The following is a 26,649-nucleotide window of genomic DNA, read 5'->3' on the forward strand; positions in this document are numbered from 1 at the left end:
AGTCGCCATGAGGTCCACCGCTGGTCTGCCCAACCTGGCCTGAATTAAGGAAAAGGCCTCTGCCAACTCCCACTTCCCCGGATCCAGACGCTGTCTGCTGAGGAAGTCTGCCTGTACGTTGTCCACTCTGGCTACATTAAAAGCAGCTATTCTTGCCAGATGTTTTTCTGCCCAAACAAATAGTTTTTGCACCTCCAGCGCAACTAGATGACTCTTCATTCCGCTCTGTTGGTTGAAATACTCCAATGTTGTCACATTATCCGAGAATACTCGCACCGTCTTGTCTTGAATGACAGGAAGAAAAACGCCAGTAAGGCTTTGCGCACTGCCCTAGTTTCCAGCCTATTCATGGACAAGGTTGCCTCTTCTGACGACCACGGCCCAATTATCCTTGAAACATCACCCCCCAACTAGACAGGCTGGCATCCATGGTCACCACCACTCAGCTGGGCCCTTCCAGATCCATCCAGCCACGAGAGACTGGATCTGGCATCCTCCCACAACGGCAAAGGAAGCTGAAATTCCTCCGAAAGTGGATTTCAATGGGATAACAGCACCCTCTGCAGCGGGCGCATGTGAGCAAAGGCACATGGAACTAATTCCAGCGAGGAAGCCATGGAACCCAGGACCTGGAAATAGTCCCAGACCCTGGCAACCGACAGATGCAGCAGCCGAAGGACTTGACCCTGCAACTTGACTACCCTCTCTGTAGTCAGAAACACCTTCCCCATCTGGGTATTAAAGCATGCCCCCAGATATTTCAATGATTAGGTCGGCTTTAAATGGCTCTTTACCAGATTCGTCACTCAGCCCAATAAATCCAGGAGCAGCAGGACCTGCTGGACAGAGTGACAACACTCCATTTCCGACTTTGCCCATCTTAACCAATCGTGCAGGTATGGGTACACCAGGATACCTTCCGTCCTGAGCACCGCCACCACCACCACCACCACCTTTGTGAACATGTGTGGCACTGTCACTAACCCAAAGGGAAGTGCCTGAAATTGGAAATGCTCTCCCAGGACCATGAACCTTAGATACCTCTGATGTTCGGCCCGAATGAGGATATGAAAATAAGCTTCCGAAAAGTCCAACTACGCCAGAAGATCCGCTTTGCTCACCGAGAGCAACGTTGCCACCTGAAACTGTGGCACCTGGAGAGCAGCATTGACCTTCTGCAGATCAAGAATGGGCCAAAAAGTCCCCTCCTTTTTGGGCACCACGAAGTACATGGAGTACCATCCCTGTCTCCTCTCCTGAGGAGGCACTAGAACAATGGCATGCAAGAGCTGTAGCTGTTGAAAAGTATCCCACACCGCCTTTCGCTTGGACTGGAGCGGGAGATTACAAAGGCATCCCTGAGTGTACGAGAAAATTCTAAGGCACTGTTGTCTCTTACCACTTCTAGGACCCACTAGTCTGAGGTAATCTTGGTCCACTCCTCATAAAAGAAGGACAGCCTCTCTCCGATAGCCACCAGAGAGGAACAGACTAGTCTGCCTTCATTAGCCAATCTTATTTCCGCCCTCTCCCTGGGACCCACCGTCCCTCAGAAGTCTGTGTTGGGCTCGAAAGGACTGCTGCCTGCCAGAATTCTGTTTTTGCGCCACTGGCCCAGAGCTCCTACCAGCACGAAACCTCCTCGCCTCTTGGAAGAGAGCTCGCAGAGGAAAAGACTTCTTGGGGGTCTGCCTGTCCTCAGGCAACTTATTACCTTTTGACTCCAACTGCTTCATGCGCTGCTCCAGATCCTCCCCAAACAGCAGCTTGCCCCTGAAAGGGAGGTTAGACAACAGGGCTTTAGACCACACATACGCCAACAAATTTCTCAGGCATAGGAGTCTCCGTGCTGCCACCTGGATGTGGACCTCCACCTGCTCAACCTGAGGGAGGCCCACGAAGGAACCCAGCACCTCAAGGAGTTGAAATCTCCTAAAAGTTCTCTCTATTTTTTCTTCTGAAACTCCAGACTGCAGATTTGCACCTCTACCATCTGCTGAAGACAGATAAGGGACTGCAGGTGGCACACTTGGTTATGTAGCAGTGCCTCAAAGTTTTGTTCTCTACCTCCATCAGCTGGTAGGGATGCATAAACCCACCTGTCTGGAACAGGAACCAGGATAACTTGTCTGACTAACTTTAGCCGGATAAGTTGTCTATTGTACAGTTTGTTTTTTTTAAATATTGGCCTCATGCATTTGATTCAGGCTCCGATATTGGTAATTAGTACAAGTTTTGCTTTTCCTGTGCTAAAACCTTTGGCACCGACGATGGTGTTGACTGAAACTGCGCAGAGGCATCTGAAGTGGATGGCGCGGATATTATATGCTCTGAGGAGTGCAAAAATGATGGCACTGATGTGTGTGTGTGTGTGTGTGGTGGGGGTTTTCCTAATACTGAGGTCTTGGGTGCAAATTTATGCGTGCAGTGTTGCGACTTTTGCATCGAGGGAGATCTGCTCTGATATTTGCGAGGAAGAAGAGAAAAATGACAGGTGCTTTGGTGACTGACTTCTTCTTTTTATGAGGTACTGGTCTGTCTGAAGACTTGGCTCTTTTCCCTTCAGTTTAAATTCCCTGAATTTTAAGACTCGGGAGGATATCCTTCCACACTTTTTGCAGATATGTCATGTGAAGGACTCAAACAGTGAACATAGATGTCTTGTATGTTGATGCTAGCAATTTTGTAGGTAACTTGGCACACAATTTCAAGGACTGTCTTCCTACATGATGAAAAAAATTAAGAAACTTTGTTTTTATTTTTTTTGAGATGCCTCGAAAAGAAAAGAAATTTAAAAGAACTGAGAAAACTGAAAGCATATCAAAAACTCTGAAAAATCATACAGGTCGATCCAGTAAAGTGTGCTCTGTCGGAGCGCACTGTCACCCTGCTCTGGACGCGTGTTTTCCCTTACCCCTTATTCAGTAAGGGGAGGAAAACACGCGGCCCACCCGCGGCACCTAATAGTGCCCTCAACATGCAAATGCATGTTGATAGCCCTATTAGGTATTCCCGAGCGATCCAGTAAGTAAAATGTGCAGCCAAGCCGCACATTTTACTCTAAGAAATTAGCGCCGCCCAAAGGTCGGCGCTAATTTCTTCCGGCGCCAGGGAAGTGCACAGAAAAGCAGTAAAAACTGCTTTTCTGTGCACCCTCCGACTTAATATCATAGCGATATTAAGTCGGAGGTCCCCAAAAGTATAAAAAAGTAAAAAAAAAAAAAAAAAAAATTTTTGAATTCGGCCCGCGGCTGTCGGGCCGAAAACCGGACGCTCAATTTTGCCGGCGTCCGGTTTCCGAGCCCGTGGCTGTCAGCGGGCTCGAGAACCGACGCTGGCAAAATTGAGCGTCGGCTGTCAAACCCGCTGACAGCCGCCGCTCCAGGCCAAAAGGAGGCGCTAGGGACACGCTAGTGTCCCTAGCGCCTCCTTTTCCTCGTTTGCACCGCGTCGCCTAATTTAAATACTGGATCGCGCGCACCGGCGAGGGGCCGGTGCGCGCGCCGGGAGAGCGGGCGTTAGTCCGCTCTCCCACGGACTTTACTGGATCGGGCTTATAGTGTGGTAGGAAAAAGAGCAAGAAACACGTCCTTAACCTCAGTGGACGAAATGTGACAGAGGAAATTCCTGTACATATTCAGAAAGAGCAAGTCCATATCTGCGCCATTGAATGACATCACCAAACTCTGTGACTGTGTTCATGGGGATGTAATGCTTATAACCAATAGTGCTTTAAAGACTGCATGTTAACGCTAGTCAAAAGAAAAATATTTGCAGTATTTCAATACAGTGAAATTATCAATATTGGGCATCAACTTTAAGAAAGATCAAATTTTCTCATAAAGGTCAAAAAATTGAAAGCAAAAAAGCATATAGTAGTTAGACGTTGCTTTGCAAAAGCCAAATCTTGCCTCTTTTGATTCTGTTGTCCCTTGCAAGACAGCCATAAGGTTGCACACTAGTAACGAAGATTGGCAGTTCACCACTTTTACTTCCTCTTCCCCCTGCTACAGTCATTCCAAGGGACTCATGTGCTTCTTTCTTCACAGTAATGTGTTTTTCTTGGCATGTGACACATTGAGAGAGGTCCTAATGACAGGGAAAGAAGTAGGTCAAATGAATACAAATGGAACAGAAGACAGTTTGCCGTGAATCAGGCATACATTTTGTCATAAATGGGACTAGAAGTCTATTAATTTTTTATATTACAAAGTGCTTGTATAGCTTCTTCAGAATGGGTTAAAATTGCTTGTATAATTTATAGTTATTGATCTGACCACTGTATTCTCTGTCTTCCATTTATCCTTGGTTACAGCAAAGGCAATAATTTCAACAAAGTTAGATATCTGCTCTCGTTGAAAACACTGTATAAGACTGATGCTGATAAACACTGCATTTGAGATATATCAGTGCCTGTCAGTGTATTTCTAAATGACAGATCTAAGGGCTTGTCTCTTTGCATTAATATCATCAGTACATGTCAAAAATATAACAAGATGAACCCAATCTACTCCCTTATATTTATGCAACCAATTCCTTAGTATTAAATGTATATTAACTGAATGAAACAAAATTTTTACAGATGAGAGGGCAGGGGTTTCAAACATAGCAAAACACGGTACTAACCAGGTTTTCCGTGGCTCTCATTCCTAATCATTAACCACCAACCAGCCACTTACTTTCATGTAGTTAATTTTACATATCTTTCTAAAGTATTTATTAAGAAGAAAACTTTTTTATTTATCAAAAAATACATGATCTTTAAAATACCCATCAAAGGTTCATAATAAATTGCTGGCAATCCTTGGACACATTACAATGCTGGAGTGCTGCTTATCCGCCAGAATGAAGTGCTTTCCCCTGATGAAGCATTCATTATTTGAAACGTGGCCACTTCGGGTTTGATAGTTATGAGCTGGACATTTCTGTGGTATATCTCAGAAGCAGGACAGCACAAGTATTTCATGAACTCTAAAGGATTGCTGACAATTTATTATGAACATTTGGCATTTTAAAGATAACTTATTATTTGATATATTAAAAAAAAATTCTTAAAAACAAATTTAGAAAGATATATAAAATTAACTACATGAAAGTATGTGGTTGGTTGGTGGTTAATGATTAGGAATGAGAGCCACAGTAAACCTGGATGGTACCGTATTTGGTCATGTATGAAACCCCTGCCCCAAGAGTATCGGAGAAAAACTCAGCACTCAGTTGAGAAGCCAACAGAGAGAGAGAGAGAGAGAGAGAGAGAGAGTGTGAAAGCAATCTAGATTGTTCTTTCAGGTGCTTCTTACAACAATTGTCTAAGCTTTATTGTAGATGAGAAACTCCACCATTTTACAATGAAAATGTCCACTTAAAGCAGAATGGTGTCCCTTGCCCTCCATCTTTAAAAATGGTTTCATTCAGTTAATATACATATAATAATAAGGACTTGGTTGTGTAAACATAAGGCAGTGAAGTGGGTTTGTCTTAAGTTTACACTCCTTGGGTGGAGAATTTTTGGCCGATTTGAAAAATATATCAAGAATATAGTAAGTCAGCTGCGATGATTGCCTATAGGGTAAAACAAACCACCATTTAACCTAATGGCAACTCCATGTACTTTATGAGGGTAATTTTCAAACAGCCTACATGTGCTAACGTTTGTGGGTACTTTTTACTTGCAGACTTTAGCCTGAATTTTCAAAGTGGATTTACTTGCATAAATCTGCTTTGAAACTTTGTGTGTGTGTGTGCACGGAAGCAGTGCTAACATACTAGCACATTAGTTACACCTGTCTGGGGCAGATGTAACTTTGTGCATATATATTTATGCACTTTCTTTTGAAAATCAAAAGTATGCACATAAATCTTGTCCTGACCCCAACTCTAGTCCAAGAAATGCCTCTTTGTAGTGTGCATAAGAGTATGTGCATAATCGCTTAACCCTCGGGTAATTTTTAAAAAGCCATTTATGTGCATAAAACCGGGATGTAAGAGGGTAATTTTACAATAGCTCTTATGTACAAAGTGCACACCGACTTCAGACCTAATTTTCAAAGTGGACTAATGCATGCAAGTCTGCTTTGAAAATAAGTGGAATAACGTGTACCTCAGCAGGGCATAAGTGTACACATTTGCACCCACTAGAAAGCAGGTGTAAATGTCCACACAAATATTTACATGTACACTTTTCAAAATCGAAAGCACAAGTATAAATAATTTTCCTATGAATGTCTCTTTGCAGTGTGTACAAGAGTACATATGAAATTGCTTTTGCGCATACTTTTACATATACAATCCCCAGAATAATTTTCAAAAATCCATTTTACATGTGTAAATTACCCTCATAATATATAAAGGGCTTTGGAAGTTACTCCCATAAGACACCTATAGATAATGTTAAGTATAACCATATATTTAATCCACAATGCATTCGGAATATCTATTTCCAGACAGACATGAGGAGGAAATTTTCTGACCATCATTTGTGTGTGTAAATCGGGATTTAAGGAAGTAATTTTATAACAGTTACATCAATTTTCAAAACACACATGCATTCAAATTTGCTTTGAAAATGTTATTTTATTTATTAATTTTTATATACCGGTGTTCGATTTTACATATCACATCGGTTTACATTTAAACAAAATTTGCAGGAACTCATGCATTACCTTTGTCAAATACATTAAACATTTAAATATGGGGATTGTTAATAAGGGATATAAAAGAACATGGGGAATGGCTAACACTACGGGATGCACGAAGTTCCTGGCAAAAATACACACACACACATTTACACCTGCTATCTGATGCTTGTAGTTCTGTCCAGAGAATTTACATGTAGGGAGCCCATCTTCTAAACCTATTGCAGTACAACATTTGCATGCATAAGTGGACAAGCAGAGATTAATGCTAAGATTTTATAAACCATGCAGTGGGAGTTGCAGTTTATAAAATACCGCGTATTTCTGCACCGCAAGTACATCTGAATATTTTCGATGCATGAATACACACAGTTTCTGTACTCATTTTATAAACATATGCACGTATATTTTATGTGCGAAATAACTGATGCTGTGTGAATAAACATCCAGAATTAAACACAGAGGCAAGTATTAAAGTATGCATACAATCTGTTTTGAAAATACTTCCCTGCACGAGTACTTGGAATCACCAGTTCACCATTACCTCCACCTGTTTACATAGACCCTCTAAGATCCTTGTGTCTGCAGTTCGGCCACATGGGCTCCCCAGCTGAGGTTGAAGAATTATTTGAGGGTCTGGAAGGTCTGGAGCCTGGAAGGGCAAAGCCTTGGTGTAGATTGATGTGATTTTTCCACCAAGCTAGAGACTGACGGTGTGAGTCGGTGATGTGGACAATGGTCGAAAGGGGCTGAATGGATTGAGTCCATTGTGACCTTAGAGTCCACTGCATGACTCTCATGGCCAAGCGGGCCATTGGGATAACCTGAACTGAGGACGCCATGTGTCCCAGCAGGATGAGGAAGTGGCATGCAGTCGTGCGGTGCTGCGACTGTAGCTGGTGTGCGAGAGAGACGAGAGTGAGAGCTCGCTGTCGAGGCAGAAAAGCTTTTGCTTGCAAGGTGTCCAAGTCTGACCCTATGAATGATAAAGTTTGAGATGGGACTAAGTAGGATTTGTCGTAGTTGACGAGAAATCCTAGCGAAATCAGAGTACGTAGAGTAAGATGTAGGACGACAGAGCAGTTTGCTGAGTGGGAGCCCTAATCAACCAATTGTCTAGATAGGGGTAGATGTGAACACCTTGAGTCCTGAGGAAAGCTGCAACTACTGTGAAGACTCGTGGTGCAGACACGAGGCTGAATGGAAGCACTCTGTATTGATAGTGCTTGGGGCCTACCAGAAATCTCAGGTATCTGCAATGAGATGTAGTTATCGCAATATGTGTGTATGCATCCTGGAGGTCTAGAGAGCAGAGCCAGACTCCTCTTTGCAAAAGAGGAAGAAGAGAACCCAAGGTTACCATTTTGAACTTTTCTCGATGGAGGTTCTTGTTGAGGGCACGTAGGTCCAGAATTGGACGAAGACCTCCGGATTTTTGGGGGATTAGAAAGTACCGGGAATAGAACCCTAGGGTACTGGTTCTATTGCTTTGGCCTGGAAGAGGAGGGAGACATCCTATTCCAGGAGGATGGAGTGGTCGGATGTTCTCCACGTCGGGAGAGGTGGGGAGTCCGGTGGGATGGAGAGAAAGTTCAGATGATAACCTTCAGCGATTATCGCTCAAGGTGATTGAGTGCCACCTGTTGTTGAACTGGCACAATCGACCTCCCACTAGTATCTGTGGCAGTGGAAGCTGGCTGCTGCTCCCTATGCAGGAGTCAAAAACCGGAAGCAAGGCCCGGCTAAGGAGCTGCTTGAGGCTTTTGTTTTCGTAGTTGAGGAGACTGGGTTTTTTGGAAAGGTCTCGTAGAACGAGTTCTAGATGGTGGTGGGTAGGATTTCTTCGGACGGAAGAATGACTTCTTAGCGTCCTTTCGGAGAGGCTGTTTTGAGGAATACTCAAAAGGCATCAGAGAGAGCTGTCTCAGAGTCTCATGATGGTCCTTGAGTTCCGCCACCATCCGATGAATCTGCTCACCAAACAGATCGTCTCCTACACAGGGTGGGTCGGAGAATCTGTCCTGTACTTCAGGGCGAAGGTCCAAAGACTTGAGCCAGGCCCATCTTTTTGCTGAAATAGCAGCTGCAGATACCCTAGTAGCAGTGTCAAAGATATTGTAAGATGATCTTATCTCATGCTTGCCTGCCTCACAGCCCTTGTTCACTAGGGTTTGAAGTTGATATTGGAACTGTTGAGGCAGGGAGTCTGTCAATTCTTGTATCTGCTTAAATAAGACCCTGTTGTATTGGGTCATTTAGAGCTGATAAGAGGCAATTCGGGAGATGAGCATTGAGCCCTGGAAGACACGGCGACCAATGACATCTAGAAATTTCTGCTCCTTGCCTGGGGGAAAGGAAGAGTGGGGTTTCCATCTCCTTGCCCTCTTTTGGGCTGATTCTACAACCACAGATTGGTGATCCAACTGAGGTTTTTGAAAACCTGGGGCTGACTGTACCAAATAAGTGGTGTCAGCCTTCCTGTTGACTGGAGCAACAGAGCCAGGTTCTTCTGGAGGAGATCCAGAAGAACCTGGTGAATAGGGATGGAGGTTTTTTCCTTGGGAGCATCCAGGAATTGCAACAGTTCCATCATTTGATGCCTGTCATCTTGTTCGGTCTGCAATTGGAAGGGAACCAATTCAGACATTTCCTTCACAAAATTTATGAAGGAAAGGTCCTCTGGAGGAGAACGCTTCCTGCTTTCAGTAGGAGAAGGTGGTGAAGGCAAGTCATCGGTGTCTGGTGAAGAATCATCAGTCCAGGTAACATTGGGATCAGCACCTGCCCCTCTAGGAACCAGAGGGGGACGAGTCGGAATTCCTGAAGGTCCAAGGTCTAGGCTCTGAAGGAATCGAAGGAAGAACTGGAGGCACCGATGAAGGCATCGAGGCACCGGTGCAGGCATCGAGGGTATCAATGGATGGATCGGTGGAGTCGGACGCATCAGCATCGATGGCTGAGGCATCGGTAAGACTCCCAATGGAGGGACGCGAAACGGTGTTTCTCCTCTCGATGACAAAGTAAGAGGAGAGGGCACCGGAGCCATTTGTGACCCAGGATCCATCGGTGGAACAGCGGCAATAAGCGCTTCCATCCTCAAGAGCAGCGGGGCCAACGCTGCTGGAATCGGGTCGGTGGTCGGTTCCACGACTGGCACCAGTGTCGGAGGAACTTGTAGTCTATACATCGCCTTGTCGATGGCATCCTGAACCATCCGGTCCAATTCTTCACGGAGATCTGGAGCAATCAACCCCGGCTCCGGAAGGGGAGAAGGAGGCAGAGGCATAGCCGGAGGGACCACCGTTAAAGGTGGAGTTGCGGCTCCCAATACCCGTCCGGGTGAGGGTTGCCTAGGTGACCCGGTCGCAGAAAAGGTCGGTGCCTTTTGTGGACGGGGTTTCTTCGACAGCAGCTCGGACGATGGCAAGGTCGATGATTTTGCTCCCTCGATGGTCGAAACTTCCGATGTCGATGGCGATGTCTGTCTCTACGATCCCCTCGGTCCTGAGGGGGAGTAGAGGGAGTTGAAGGCCGAGAAGTCGTTGATGCCGGACAGTCACCGGCCGGTGGTAGATACTGGCACAAAGTGGACGGTGCCGATTCTGATGACGTCGATGCAATAGACGGCGTCGAGGCTTGAGCACGGAAGAGAAGTTCCATCTTCTCCATTCTGGCCTTGCGACCTTATGGTGTCATTAGGGCACATTTGGTGCAGGTCAGGACATCGTGCTCACATCCGAGACACATTACACAGACCTTGTGAGGGTCTGTTATGGACATTTATTTATTTATTATTTTTATATACCGACATTCTATCTGAGATATCACATCGGTTTACATTCAGGTACTATAGGTATTTCTCTATCCCCAGAGGGCTTACAATCTAAGTTTTACACCTGAGGCAATGGAGGGTAAAGTGACTTGCCCAAGGTCAAAAGGAGCACCAGCGGGACTCAAACCCTGGTCTCCTGGTTCATAGCCCACTGCTCTAACCACTAGGCTATTCCTCCTCCCGACATGGTGCAGTTACAATCCAGGCACCGTCGGAACCCTGGCGCCATGGCCTTGAAATATTTAAGCCGTGGTACGGTCGACGACCAATAGGCTGCGAGGGCCAAACTCGACGGGAATCGACCGAAAATGGGTAAAAAACTTACCGGAGTACCACGGCTTGAAAAAGTTGAAGGAGGGACCCCTGTGGGGTAAAAAGGTTTTTAGTAATTCCGTGAGGAAAATTCCTGTCAGGAATCTCTGCGGAGCTCCTTAACCGCGTGGCTACTGCTGCGTGCATATTGGTCATAACATTTTCTAAAAGGGCTATTTCTGTGAATATCTGCAAAATTCCCTTTGAAAATTACCCTATACATGCACGAATTGGCTGCCTAGAATTGCCCTCTCTCGATTTGGTTAAAAGCATACATGCTGTTCCACAATGTGTACTTTTAGCCACATTTTGAGTAGGCATTCCTAAAGATGAGCCTACATCAGAAGAGGAAAATAATGTGCACAGATTGTATACTTTTGTTTTAAGAATTGGTGCAAAGTACTTGCAGACTTTGAACCAATGAGGACAGTAAGAAAATTGCCTCCATAAAGGGCTAATTTTCAAACAGTGTGTATAGATAGAAAGTAAACATATGGTTTTAATAAAGGTCACTTTTCAAAAGCATTTCCGCATGTAAAGGGGCCTTCTGAAAATTATACCAGGGGTCATATGTAAAAAAGTATGCTTTGAAACGATTTCATGCATTCTTGTAAACATACTGCAAAAAGGTGTCCCTGGGTGTGAAGTTGGATGGGGAAATCATTTACACATGTACTTTCAGTTTTCTAAAGTACATCTGTAAATGTCTGCATGTTTATTTAAACCTGTTCAACAAAGTACATATGGACTTCAGCTCTACACAGGCTGTTACAAAATTACCATTATGCGAACTTTAACTATGGACTTTGCACTTAAGAAGACTATTTGAAATTTTTCCTACATAATACGTCTTTTACAATGACATTAGTTGATTTTATTAGTAAGAGCTGTCCGATGAGCCATGTGGAAGACCTGAGTTCGGTTCCCAGGGCAGGAGAGGAAGCATTGCCTAATGACACCTAGCAGCCAGTCCATGTTAGCTGGGTTCTTGAGGGAGGCACAGTGCATGGCACCTGGGCAAAAATTGTTGCTGCAATGACTTTGGGAGTTAGGTTAAACCTTGTCTATTAAGAATGGCTCCTCTCTGCAGCCCTAGATTAACCATTAAGCAAAATAAGCATGTGCTTAGTGCACCAAGGGAAGGGGGGCCACACAGAGATTTTCCCCCCTAACTATTATGCCCTTATCTCTTTTACTGCTGCACTCAACTTTAGTCAAATTTTTTGTAATCATTTTTATCTGCTGTATTTGACTTTAATCTGCATGTCCAAGGGTCCCTAAAAATCCAAACATTCTGACAAATACACACACTGTCTGACACACACATGCTTCTACTGCTGCTCCTGTGTTCAATTTAGGGGTTGATTTTAAAACCCGTGCACGCACATGGATGCGCCAATTTTATAACGTGTTTTACTGCGCGCATGTTATAAAATACAATTCCCGCACGCACATGAGCGGCCGATTTTAAAACTGGCGTGCGCATGTGTGGGTGGGTGTCCTCTAACGCGTGCAACGGGGTTGCGTCGCTATACATTTTAAAGAAATGTGTAGCGACGCAACCGGGCCTTTCCCAGTTCCCTATCCCCCTAAGTACCCTTCCTCCATTTTCCACTCTCCTCCCCGAGTCCTAAACCAACCCTAACTACGCAAAAAAAAAAATTATTTTTTTTTTTAACTTACTTCATCCTGGTAGTTGAATTAAGTTGCGCGCGCCAGGCGGCAGCACGAAATGGCGCTATCCCGGCCGGCCCCCACCCTGACCTCACCCCAGGCTGGCCCCTTTTTGCTCTGCAGGCACTTCTGCGCATACTGGCAGATAAGCGTGTGGCCAGGCCGTTTTTAAAATGCGCTCAGCCACACGTGTATCTGCCGGATTTTACGCATGCCAGCATTTGAAAATTTGGGCTTTAGCGAGTATCTCCTCCACTGGACTGGCTAACGAAGGGCATTACAGCATTATCATGTAATGTTCCTCCCCTTGTTGCCATCCCTTACCAGGTCTGTAGCATCCACCTTTACACTTTCTTCTCCCTCTTCAGGCAATGTCTCAATTCACTCTGACAGTCATTGCCCTGCTCTGAAATCAGCCCAACCAGCTCACACAAAGGCCTGACAAGTAGGGCAGAGAATGACTCCCAGCAGCACAAAAATATTACCGATGATAAAACATAGCTCTAGCCTTGTCTTCTCTTCTTCTGCTGCTGTCAACCTATCATTAGATGATAATAAAGTTGCAGTTCCTGCTTTGTTTTTTGCTGGCTGCAATTTGTTCTCTTTCCAGCAGAGAGAATATGACCCTAACATCATCAGGTTCTCTGGGATGGGGGTATGGACTGGGGGGACTGGGGAGACAATCACAGACAGGCCGATACAGTACACCTGCATTTGGACGCGTGTTTTTGACGCACTAGCTTTACCACTTATTCAGTAAGGGGTAATAGCGCGTCGAAAACGCGCGTCCAACCTCCCCGAGACTAACAGCGCCCGCAATGTGCAAATGCATGTTGATGGCCCTATTAGTCATTCCCGCGCGATACAGTAAGTAAAATGTGCAGACAAGCCGCACATTTTACTTTAAGAAATTAGTGCCTACCCAAAGGTAGGCGTTAATTTCTGCCGGCGCCGGGGAAGTGCACCCTCCGACTTAATATCATGGCGATATTAAGTTGGAGGTCCCAAAAGTTAAAAAAAAGTTAAAAATAATAAAAAAAACATTTAAAATCAGCAGGTTGAAAACTGGACGCTCAATTTTGCCGGCTTCCGATTTCCGAACCCGTGGCTGTCAGCGGGCTCGAGAACAGACGCCGGCAAAATTGAGTGCCAGCTGTCAAACCGCTCCTGTCCAAAAAGAGGCGCTAGGGACATGCTAGTGTCCCTAGCGCCTCTTTTTACCGCGGGCCCTAATTTAAATATTTTGTTTTGCTGTATCGCGCACACAGGACACTGTCTGAGAGTCTGTTTTGAGGAGAGTGTGGGAAGGACCAGCAAGAAAACAGAACTTTTAATCTCTTATTTCACCTTCAACACTTATTGAGCCTTAATGTCTTGTCAGTTAAGCAATGGAAGGGCAGAGGGGGCACCATTGTTGGGCTGTGCTTCGGGCATCAGTTGGCCTTAATTTGGCCCTGCCATTCTGACTAGCTAATTTTAACTGGTTAAGTGCAGAAAGGGCATAAATTTGGCCAGAGCCAGAGGCTTACCTGAGGTGTGTTTATGACTTAGCCGGTTAGCGCTGATATAGAAGGTCAATCAGCTAAGTTTAAGCAGCTAATTGCATCTGCACAAACAGTGGGTCTAAATTGAATTTGTCAAACTTTGTCTGACTAGATACAGGAAACTTTCAGTTGAAAACCTAGCCTGTTAGGGTCCACTGAAACTTTTCCTAAAGATAATTAGTTGTAATTATCTGCATATCCTTGCTGCCAAGCAGGTCTTTGAAAACTGATCCCCTAGACTTTACTGGGGAAGAACTACTCTATAGGGAGTTGGGTAGATCTGTGCAATGATGAACTCCTGTCTTGTCTTCAGTGACCCGTTACTCGGAAGCAACTTCACTTTTTCTAAAGACAATTAGATCCAACAGTCATATAAATAGGTCTCCCTAGATAAGTGTTATCTTTAACAATCATGAACATATCATTCCCCGTCTCAGAGATCTACACTGGCTCCCCATACTCTCCCGCATTCACTACAAAACTCTGACCATAGTACATAAATCCATTCACGCCCACAACTCCAAATGGCTTGACATTCCTTTCAATGCTCCCCAGTCTACCCGACCTACCAGAACCGCCAACAAAGGCACCCTACTTGTACCCTCACTGAAAATATCCCATCTCTCCTCTACACGCGACCGTGCCCTCAATTGCTGGCCCTGCTCTCTGGAACTCCCTGCCCCCTAACCTGCGCCTTGAACCATGTGTGATCAAATTTAAAAAGAAGTTAAAAACGTGGTTATTTAAGCGAGCCTATCCAGAATAGATCTTCCCCCATCTTCTCATCCCATGCGCCACTACATGGTGATTATGCATTCCTTATGTTAAGGACCTCGCTGTTTGTTAATTTATATTTCCACTTTTTTACACCCCCCCCCCCCCCCAGTTCCTATTCCCTGTTAACATGTATTTTCGGGCCTAATTGTTCGAATGTAAACCGGTATGATATCCCCTACTAATACCAGTATATAAATGTTTCTAAATAAATAAACAATCAGGCCGATTCAAAAAATACTGTGGAAGAGCCGGCGCTCCGAGGTGAGCACCCGCTCTCCTGATGCGTGCCCAGGCACCTCTCCTGGGCGCGCGATTCAGTATTTAAATTAGTGCTGGCGCTAATAAGGAGGCGCTAGGGACACTAGCGCTTCATCCCTAGCGCCTCCTTATTGGCAGAGGCGGCAGCTGTCAGCAGGTCTGACAACCGACGCTTAATTTTACCGGCGTCGGTTGTCGAACCCGCTGACAGCCACGGGTTCGGAAAACGGATGCCTGCAAAACTGAACATCCGTTTTCCAACCTGCGGGCAAATTTTTTTTTCTTTTAAAAGAAGTTTTTTGTTTTGTTTTTTTTTAATTTTTTGGGCCTCCGACTTAATATCGCTATGATATTAAGTCAGAGGGTGTACAGAAAAGCACTTGCCTGGTGCTGTCTGAAATTAACACCAGCCTTTGGGCAAGCGTTAATTTCTGAGAGTAAAATGTACAGCTTGGCCGCACATTTTACTTTCTGTATTTCGGGTGACTAACTAATAGGCTCATCAACATGTATTTGCATGTTGCGGGCGCTATTAGTTTCGGGGGAGTTGGCCGCACGTTTTCCACATGCTATTACCCCTTACAGTATAAGGGATAATAATAGCACGTCAAAAATGCACAGCCAAACAGGGGCTAAACTGTGCACTCAGCCAAGCGCACCGTTCAGAAGCACCCATCAATAGGTGAGAAATATTTTTGTTGAGATAAACCTATACTAACAGAGAAGACAACCCAAAATTATATAAATGAGCTCTAAGAGGGATAGAGTCGGTCTCTACGCCTCAGAGAGATTGTAGAGAATAGACAGTAATTAGATGTGCGCAGGTGAACACCAAGAAGGAGATTAACTCCAATGATCCAAAGACAATAAACATAAATGCACAAAAATCATGCTGACAAAGACATTTTTCAAAAATATGTTGTTTTAATACATCGGTGGAACTGTTGTGTTTAAGAGTTTCCTCACCATGCTGATATTACAGTAGACTGGGACATTTGTACCAGTTTGAAAACATTTTTTTAAGTACTGGTCAACAAACAACCCAGGTTGTGAGCCTGGGCAGAATACCAGGAGTAAAAATAACTAGACCACAAGATGTAGAAAAGTTGGGCCTTTTGGATGTAGAGTTGTATGTACTGCCTATGTTCTAGTTGCCCATTTTCAGTAGATTTTGCTCTGTGAAGGAAGCCTCTTGAATATGCTTTCGTAATTTGCCTGGTTTGTTATGTCAAGGCAGAGCAACATATTAAAAGAGCGAGAACTATTTCTGTAGCTATCAAATATATATAGCAGAAGCTTGAGACCTACATCTCCTTAAAACAGAAAATAACAAAACAGAAAATTACAATAATTTATGCCGCAGATTCAAAATTTTCTTTAAAAGAACTGCAACAATGAACAAATTCTGGTCTACTTTAAAAGTGACTTACAGTATAACTGTTCTTTGATAATCAGAGTCATCTGCTAGGCTAAAATAATTACTGGTAACCATCTCAGACCAATTATTTCATTTTTTTTCCCTACATGCTGAAAGAAAAAAATTTCAGTGCTTACCTTATGTGAGCTGGGTCTACTATGATACAACTGTTGTGAATGATGATGGTACTGGCTGCTGTTATGTGTCCCTGTTTCTCTGATAACACTGCTAGTTTGCTGCTTTCCTGGTCGGCATACTGTTAAAGAAACTCTTTCTCCGCTAGCCTTGTGAGTGCACACAGAAACACAAAAGGACAAAATACAAGTGACTCATTTTATATAGTACAGTAAAAATACCATCATATAGCTACAATAAGGCAACAAAAATACTTAAATGTAAATCACAGTTTTGTAAAACCGTTCTTTTTTTTCCTACTTATCAAGATTTAGTATTTATGAATGGTGAGAGACTAGACTCTACAAAATTGAAAACAATGCAGACATCAGTAACGTAAGAGTCCTTCCTTCTTCTTCTACGGTAACTCAAAGCTCTATTCTGGAAGACAACGATTAAGGTAAGAAAGCACAGTTTCATAATATCTGATCACTATCATTTTTACTAAAGCCACAAGCTAGCACTAAGCTTGTATAGACACTTGTTGAATGAAAGTTATATAGCAATCATCAGCTCATTCTATTTAAGCAAATAAGTGCTGTTGGATAAAAAACAATTTTTTGGCACTATTGACGTTGACAGAATTTTACTGATGACCTAAGGTAAAATTTACCTGTGTAAATGACTAGTTACTCAAATAAAAAAATGTTGAAAACTGTCCACCCTTTATGTGGATAAAAGTAGGTTACTTTTATCTGCATTTTCATGGTGGCATTCCTGCAGTGGGAGTTAGGAACAGGAAGGGACTTTGCCTCTGTGTGCGCAGTTTTGAAAATTGTCAGCTAACCGGTCAGGTTTTCAGGATATCCCTAATGAATATGCCTGAGATGGCTTTGCATACAAGTGCATGCAAAACTCTCTCATGCATATTCATTAGGAATATTCTGAAAACCCAAACAGTTAGGGGGCCCTGGAGGACCAGAGTTGCTCATCCCTGCTCTAGTTCTTAGGCAGGTCAATTGGAGGCTTAAAGCTTGTGCCATTTTCCTGCAGTTCTCTACAATGTAGAAGGAATTGAGAGATCAAGGAGGAACTGGCTAAAATTAGAGTTGCTTCCCCCTATGTACAGCATCCAGAAAATCCGCCTCCACTCACACAGGATCTGAACCAGGAATTAGATGGGTAAAAATTATGATGCAAAAACACCCCCTTAAATATGACACTCATATAAAACGCATTAATGGCATTGGAAAGAGATAATAGTCTAGAAAAGATAAGAGAATTGAAGAAAGATACTGTTTGCAAAAATTAAAAGGCACTATTGGCCTCTGCTGAAAAAACCCCATCATTGGATCCCTCAAGTTTTGCCTGTTAGAGAAGAAACTGATTGATAACTATCATTCTTAACAAAAGTTATTGAGACCATCGTTTTACGATAGCTCAGTGACTTCATGGATGATTATTCTGTTCTTGATCCATTTCAGTTTGGCTTCCGCAAATCATTCAGTATGGAAATTCTTGTTATCGAGCCTTGACACCATCAAGCATGGTTTTGATTGCAGGCAGAGCTATGTCTTAAGTGATGTTGGATATCTCTGCAGCCTTTGATGCCTTCAACTAGGAGATTTTGATCCACCAGTTGAGGAATTGTGGTTTACATCATATATTTCTGATCACCAGCAGCAGTTTCACATTATATCTGTCATATCTACATCGTACACTGTCAACACTGGTGTCCCACATGAGTCAGCCCTTTCTCACCTACACGACCCCAATTTTTAGATTGCTTTCTAGCCTTGGTGTCAATTCAGTTTTTTGTTCCAGCAGTGCTCACTTGGTCTGCCACTTTTCAACTATTATCCATATGTCTTTCAGCCATTAATAAAAGGCTTTGCCACAATAAACTACCACTGAATGTTGGCAAGATAGAGGTTATAATATTGGAAAGGTTCAATGCAAGAAATAAACCCACTGTCCTTACGTTTGAAGACCATCAGATATTCAATGTGTCCCAACTGAGAAGCCTAGGAGTTATCTTAGTTTCTAGTCCTCAAATAAATGCTGCTGACAAGAAAACCTTTTTTAAATGCAACAAAACAGTGCTGGTTAACAGCATTGTTAGGGAGTCAATTTTGTACTATGCCTCAGGCTTTACTATTTATGGGCCTCAATTATTGCAATTCTTTATACTTTGCGGTCCCATCACCCTCATTTAGAGCATTACAAGTTTCTCAAAATGCAGTTGCCTGTGTTTTGACAGACTGTGGCATCAGAGAATGAATTTCTCCTATACTTAGTTAACTTCACTGGCTCCCTGTTGAGGGAAGAATTAGATATAAAATAGCCATGTTTGTTAGGAAACATCAAATCCCCCCTGGATCTGCATTATGTTCCATATGTATGATCCTCCGTGGGTTCTAAGATCATCACAAGCTAGCTTGCTTGATGTTCTTTCTTTAAGGGCTGCACATCTTGCTGGGACTCGGGGAAAGCTCTCTCTGATGCAAGCCCACTCTACTGGAATAGTCTATCTGGGCAATTGTGTTTAATAACTTGCACCAAGACCTTTAGGAAGTAGCTAAAAACTAATTCATTTCAACTAGCTTTCAGGCCTGAAGTGTTAGGAACAGAACTACAGAGCTGACTAGGAAGATGAAGGACGTACATGTCAGCTGTGTAAAGAACCATGCTTGCAGTATAACAACTTGTAGAAGGATGCGGAAGAGTATCTTTATGATTACTTTGTTACTTGCCTTGCACTTGGTCTAGAGCAGGCTATAAATGTTTCAATTAATTAATTAATTAATCAAAAGACCTAATAAGAGTAGTACATTCCTTCTTCTGAGGGACGCCATTATCAAAGCCATTAACTTGAACACCCATTTGGAAGGGAACCATGGGGTCAATGTACTAAAATACGTTGAAGGTTAAACACACGTTAATGCAAACGTATCAAGTGTTAATGTTGCATTACCCTTAAAGGACATATGTTTAACTACATTAATGTGTCAATGCAAAATTATCATGAGCTCACACATTGAAAATATTAATGAATTGCATCATATATAACATTAGCATGTGTCACATTTAGAGAGAGTTAATGAAAATCACATTGGCAACGCGATCTGCATTAACCCATGGACACTGCAAAAACGTAACTACATCTTCTCAAGGTGTAGGTAAGTTTTACTGACAGTCTTTAGGGGCTAATGAAAGGCCTGATGTGAGCCACTATGGTCCCTGAATCCACCCATCCTCCCCCTTTAGTGATGGTAAAAAGTCCTCCATGGGCCAAAAGAGCCCCCCCTACAACCCCTCTCCTTTCTCTGCTCCAACAAAAGCCACCACGGGCCAAAAGAACTCCCGTTCTGGTTTCCCTCATTCCTCTTGGTGGACTTCCACCCACACCACTATTTTTCAAGCACAATTAATTTTTCTCATTAATTGGGAGAGCCAGGACCTTCACTAGATAAAATAGCACTAAAAGCTTCTAGTAAAATTCTGGAAGGGGGGGTCCTTTGAACATCACCCACATGTGTGATGGACATCAACTGCTTGCCCGCATAGAAAAATATTTAGAAACTATGGACGCCAGAAGCTAGGGTAAATATTTCTACTTATAATTTAACTTTTAAAAATATTTTATTTGTGTACTTGATCTCGCTTGGTGGTTTATTTGCTTTTGGTGTTGTGTGGGGGCTTCTGATGATCTACATATGGAGGGACTGGTCAACAGCGTTACTCTTCTTGTCTTTTGTTCTTTTTTGCATAATTGACTGTAAACTCTATAATTCTCTGGCTATATATGTGCACCATCTATTAAATAAAGTGTTAAAAAATATATATATTTTACTTAGTTGCGGGTTTTTGGGTTTTTTTGCTCTTTTTCATCTTTGTGGTTTTGCTACTTTTGCAGTAGTTTTACTCAATTTTTGTGTTTCTTTGCTTTCTTTTTCCTTCCCTCTATCCTCTTTTCCACTGCCTCACTTCTTTTTCTTTCACTCCCCACCCCTCCAGCTTTTTTTCTCTTCCTAGTCTCTCTTATTCCTGGTAAACAATTCCCCCAGTTTCTTCTCTTCTTTGTGACCCCAGCAGCTTTTCTTAGGAGGTAAATTTTAGGTACCTGGACTCAGGAGTTTTCCATTTCTGCCTTGGACCTTTATGATACAATTTTCTTTCTGGTGAAAAGTGCTTTCCTCTTACTGAAGAAAAACCACATCAAAGCACATGTGGAGATTGCCAGGTATAAACCTTTAAGGAATTTGAATGTTTTTAATTATATTCCCTCTCTCCTTTCTCTTGATTTACAGTGGCTTGCAAAAGTGTTCAACTCCCTAAACAGTCAGCAGATTTGTATGGATTACAAATGACATTTACACAGATTGTCCCAGATAGTACGTTTATTCCAAATCAGTATGCTCTTAAAGTAAATTTTCAAAATCACAATTCAATATTTCTCTGCATTTTTTGTAAAATAAAATTAAGAACTAAAAAATGCTGCTTGTATCAAAACTGAAAAATTCTGCTTGCATAAGTATTCAATCCCTATACTGTGGAAGCTCCAGATTTACACAGATGAAAGATATTGTCCTAACAATTGGTTTACAATTGGCCTCTACCTATGAATCATTAAAAAAGAACACAGTTTCTGGATAAACGATCCCCTAACTCCAGTACTGTGAATCTGAAGGAAAGCTGTGAAAATGAGGACCAAACAGCATTCTAATGAAATTAAAGATAAGGTTATAGACATGCACAAGACAACTATTTTGTAGCCTTTTCTAAGTGCTTGGATATCCCAATGAGGACTGTTAGATCAATTGTGAGGAAATGGAAGCTGCATCATACCACCCAGACACTGCCTAGAAAAAGCCACCCCTCAAAACTCAGCATCAGAGCAAGGAGGAGACTTGTGAGGGAAGCCACAGAAAGGCCAACAATCACTTTGAAGGAGCTACAGAGATTCAGTGGCTGAGACTGGAGTGGAGATGCACCAGTCAACCATATCAAGAGCTCTGCATACAACTGGTCTACATGGGAGAGTGGTTAGAAATAAGCCATTACTGAAGAAAAACCACATCAAAGCACATGTGGAGATTGCCAGAAAGCATCAGAGTGACCCAGCTAAAATGTGGGATAAGGTTTTGGGGTTAGACGAGACAAAAATGGAGCATTTTGGCCAAAATTCAAAATGCTATTGTGGCACAAACCTAACACTGCCCATTCCTCAGCAAACACCATCTCAACAGAAAAGTATGGGGTGGAAGCATCATGTTGTGGGAATGCTTTTCCTCAGCAGGGAATGGGCATCTTGTTAAAACTGAAAGATGGATAAATTGTACAACATACAAGGAGATACTGCAAGACAACCTGCTTTAGTCTGCTACAAAACTAAAACGTGGGAGAAAGTTCACCTTTCAGCAGGACAATGAACTCAAGAGCAAGGCCAAAGCAACACAGGAACGGCTGAACAATAAAAAGCTGAATATTCTAAATTGATCAAGTCAAAGTCCAGATCTCAATCCAATTGAGAATCTGTGGCACTACTTGAAAATTGCAGTCCATAAGCATCATCTAACCAACCTGAACAATCTGGGACAAATCTGCAAGGAAGAATAGGCAAAAATCACTCCCAAGCAGTGTGCAAAGTTGGTAGAAACTTACTCCAACAGACTTAAATCTGTTATTGCAGCAAAAGGTGGTTCTACCAAGTACTAATCTGAATGGGCTGAATACTTATGCAAGCAGCATTTTTCAGTTTTTAATTTTGTTTTACCAAAAAATGCAGAGAAATAATGAATTTTGACTTTGAAAATTAAGAATATACTGGTTTGCAATAAACATATTGTCTGGAATGATCTGTCTCGTTTGTAATCCACACAAATCTGCTGACTTTTTAGGGGGTCGAATACTTTTGTAAGCCACTGTATAAGTACGTAGGTTCTTAGATACTGCACCATCTGTTAGTTCTGCTTTGGATTGTAGCTACTCTGTCTCTATCCTTTTGAAGGTATGGCCAGATGAGATCTGACCAATGACTTGTACAGAGATATTATCATCTAATTTTCTATTAGTTAGACTTCTCCCCATACACCCTAGATTTCCTCCGATTCCTGTGACTTCCTTATTGCACAGAGATCACTAGAAATAATCAACTTGACATCTCTCTTCTGTTTAATACACATCAGTATCAAGACCCTCTTCCCCCACCCCCACAAAATGGGTAGGCGATTTTATAATAGGCCATTTCCCTTGCTAAAACAGTTTTATCTGCAGAAATGCCCCTGAAAATTATCCTTCCAAATGTATAACTCTGCACATTTTAGCATTAAATGTTATTTGCCAAATCGTTAACTATTCAACCAGTTTTCTTATGACACTCTACATTTCTATTTGGCACATTTACCTTGCTGCAGGTTTTAGTATTGCCTGAAAAGAGACAAACCTTGCCTATTAATCTATCTAGGATAAAGCAAGTGTTGCTTACCTGTAACAGGTGTTCTCACAGGACAGCAGGATGTTAGTCCTCACATATGGGTGACATCATCAGGATGGAGCCCAATCACGGAAAACTTCTATCAAAGTTTCCAGAACTTTGACTGGTCTCTACTGGGCATGCCCAGCATGGCACTAACCCTGCAGCCAGCAGGGGTCCCCCTTCAGTCATATTTGATAGCTACAGGCAGTGCCAAAAAAATAAAACAACAAAACATTACAAATCCAACACCGCGGGATGGCGGGCAGGTTTCGTGAGGACTAACATCCTGCTGTCCTGTGAGAACACCTGTTACAGGTAAGCAACACTTGCTTTCTCACAGGACAAGCAGGATGGAAGAGCAAGAAAGTTTAGGTGGTAACCTGAGCAATGATTGCTAGCACCCATTGGTCGGGTGTGATTGATTGCCACAAGTTGTGAAAGTGACACAATCGACCTCCCACTGGTATGCTTGGCAGAGGAATCAGGCTGCTGCTCTCCAAGTGAAAGTCAAAAACCTGAAGCAGGCCCCGGCTGGGGAGCTGCTTGTGGCTTTTGCTTTCGGGCCTGGCGAGGCTGAGGCTTTTGATAAGGTCTCGTAGTTCGGGACCTTGCTGGTGGAGGATAGTACTTCCTTGGACAGAAGAATGACTTCTTAGAGTCCTTCCTGAAGGGCTGTCTTAAGGGGAAGTCGGAAAGTATCGATGAGAGCTGTTTAAGGGTCTCATGATGGTCCTTTAATTCAGCCACCATTTGCTGGATCTGCTCACTGAACAGATTGTCTCCAACACATGGTAGGTCAGATAGCCTGTCTTGTACTTCTGGGCGAAGGTCAGAAGATTTGAGCCAGGCCCATTGTCTTGCCGAAATGGCAGCTGCAGACACTCTAGTAGAGGCGTCGAAGATATCGTAAGCTGTTCTTATCTCATGCTTTCCTGCCTCAAACCTCTTGTTGACAAGGATTTGAAGCTGGTCTTGGAATTGTTCAGGCAGGGTTTCAGAGAAGTCCTGTATCTGTTTGAAGATGACCCTATTGTATTGAGTCATATACAGCTGGTAAGCAGCAATTCTGGAGATGAGCATGGCCCCTTGGAACACTCATCAACCAATATTGTCTAGGAACTTGTGTTCCTTAACAGGAGGGGTAGATGAGTGAGGCTTCGTCCTTTTTGCTTTCTTTTGAGCCAATTCTACCACAACTGTGTGGTGGTTGAGCTGAGATTTTTGAAAGCCGGGGGCTGACTGCACTAAATAGGTAGTGGCAGCTTTTCTATGGACTGGGGCAATGGATCCACGGTTTTCCCAGTTCTTTTTGAGGAGGTCAAGAAGAACTTGATGAATGAGAATAGAAGTGATCACTTTAGGGGCATTCAGGAACTGGAGCAACTCCATCATCTGGTGCCTATCATCCTGCTCCGTCTGAAGCTGAGAAGGGACCAACTCAGACATTTCCTTCTCAAAATTAATGAAAGAAAGGTCCTCTGGAGGAGAACGCTTTCTACTTTCAGTAGGAGAGGGAGGTGAAGGTAAGTCATCGGTGTCTGAAGAAGTATTATCACCCCAGGTGTCATAAGGATCAGCAGACTGACCTGTAGGACGAGAAGGGGGTTGGATACCCGAAGGCTCCGGCTGAGGCTCCGAGAAGGAATCGCCGGGGCACCGTGGTCGGCCTGGAGGGCATCGGTGCTGGTATCGAAGGCATCGATGGCGCCGATGTACGTATCGCCCCCGATTAATGAATCGGTGGCGAGGGACAAATTGGCATTGATGGCTGAGGCAAAACTCCCGAAGGAGGGATGCGGAACGGTGTTTCTCCTCCTGATGAAGCTGTTAACAGGGAGCGCACTGGAGCCACCAGAGACCCGGGAACCACTGGTGGAAGGGCGGTTATGAGCACCTCCATCCGGTATAGCAATGGTGCCAGCGCTGCTGGAACTGGGTCGATGACCGGTTTCACAATTGGTGCCAAAGGGACCTGGAGTCGTTGCATCGCCTTGTCGATGGCCTCCTGGACCAGCCAGTCCAGTTCTTCTTGGAGACCTGGAGCAAGCAGCCCTGGCTCCGTCACAGAAGAGGGAGGCGGAGGCACAGTCGGAGGGACCACCTTTACAGGCAGAATTGCGACTCCCAAACCCCGATCGGGTGAGGGTGGCCTCGATGCCCCGGTCGCAGAAATGGTCAGTGCCGTTCCTGGACGGGGTTTCTTTGATGGTGGCTCGGACGGTGGCGAGGTCGATGATTTCACTCCCTCGACGGTCCGAGTCTTATGATGCTGATGGCGATGTTTCTCCCTACGATCCCCTCGATCCTGAGGGGGAGTAACGGGCGCCGATGGCCGTGAAGACATCGATGGCGGACAGTCACCGGACGGTGGTCAATGCTGGTGCGACGTCATTGGTGCCGGTTCCGATGACGTTGATGCGGGTGTGAGCACGGAAGAGGCGTCCCATCTTCTCCATCCTTGCCTTGCGACCTTTGGGTGTCATGAGGGCACATTTGGTGCAAGTCAGGACATCATGCTCCTGGCCTAAATACATTACACAGACGCCATAAGGGTCTGTGATAGACATGGTGCGAGTACAGTCCGGGCACCGGCGGAACCCCGACGCCATGGCCATAGAAAAAAATCGAGCCGCGGGTCGGACAACGGCCAGTAGGCCGCAAGGGCCAAACTCGACAGTAATCGACGGAAAACTGTCAAAAAACTTACCAGAGTACCGTGGCTAGAGAGAAGTTAAAGGAGGGACCCCTGTGGGGCAATTTAACGTTAGTTAATTCCGTGAGGAAAATTCCTGTCAGTAATCTCCACAGAGCTCCTAAACCGCAAGGCTACTGCAGCGTGGAAAAAAGAAGACTGAAGGGGGACCCCTGTTGGCTGCAGGGTTAGTGCCATGCTGGGCATGCCCAGTAGGGACCAGTCAAAGTTCTGGAAACTTTGATAGAAGTTTTCCGTGATTGGGCTCCATCCTGATGTCGTCACCCATATGTGAGGACTATCATCCTGCTTGTCCTGTGAGAACAAAGATATAATAACACAGAAACAACAGAGGGCCTGCCAGCATTATCCATCTTCCATTTCTGTGGCTTATTTGTATAGCTGTTACTTCCTCAACCATGAGAAGTGCAACTCGCCTCCTCCCCCAGTCTATTTGTTGTCTACGCCCTCCCTCCTGCTCCCACCCTCCTTCACAACTAGGCCTGTCAAGAATTCTATATTACATTGCTATCCAAGAAAGAAGATTGTTATTGGATGTATATGCTCACAGCATAAGTCAATTGCATACAACAAATCAATCACTGAATATAAATAAATACGTCATCTAATTTCTCTAATACCCAAAGGTTGACCATGCCCTCATTTATTTAATTTCAATTCACAAACATTCAATAAGCATTATGCTGCCACAGGGTTGGCTGTAGAAGCCAATCTCCTTTACACATTCCATTGTTCAGGACGTTGGACCTCTCACGTTTTCTTGCAATATGATCTTTGATTACCAGCCAAAACATTCTCTGCAGCATTACAATATCCTGTCCATAAAAGAGGAGTCCTTATGAATATGCTACACAAATTTCTGGGTGGTGAGCAAGCCAGCTCTTGCCTGTCAAGT

The 26,649-nt window shown here is 43.8% G+C and overlaps 1 protein-coding gene across 8 annotated transcripts in view; it reads right to left on the reverse strand.

Moving 5' to 3' along the window:
* Positions 1-26,649, reverse strand: part of LNX2 (ligand of numb-protein X 2) — a 172,325-nt gene that overhangs the window by 57,299 nt on the left and 88,377 nt on the right. For all 8 annotated transcript variants that reach the window (XM_029602591.1, XM_029602592.1, XM_029602589.1 and 5 more), the window contains 2 exons: positions 16,587-16,733; positions 3,912-4,089 (listed from right to left, as the gene is read on the reverse strand). In XM_029602591.1, coding sequence (XP_029458451.1) covers positions 3,912-4,089; positions 16,587-16,733 — 325 coding nt within the window. The remainder of the gene's footprint in view (positions 1-3,911; positions 4,090-16,586; positions 16,734-26,649) is intronic.

This window comes from Rhinatrema bivittatum, chromosome 5 (genome assembly GCF_901001135.1).
Source record: "Rhinatrema bivittatum chromosome 5, aRhiBiv1.1, whole genome shotgun sequence".
Lineage (NCBI taxonomy): Eukaryota > Metazoa > Chordata > Amphibia > Gymnophiona > Rhinatrematidae > Rhinatrema > Rhinatrema bivittatum.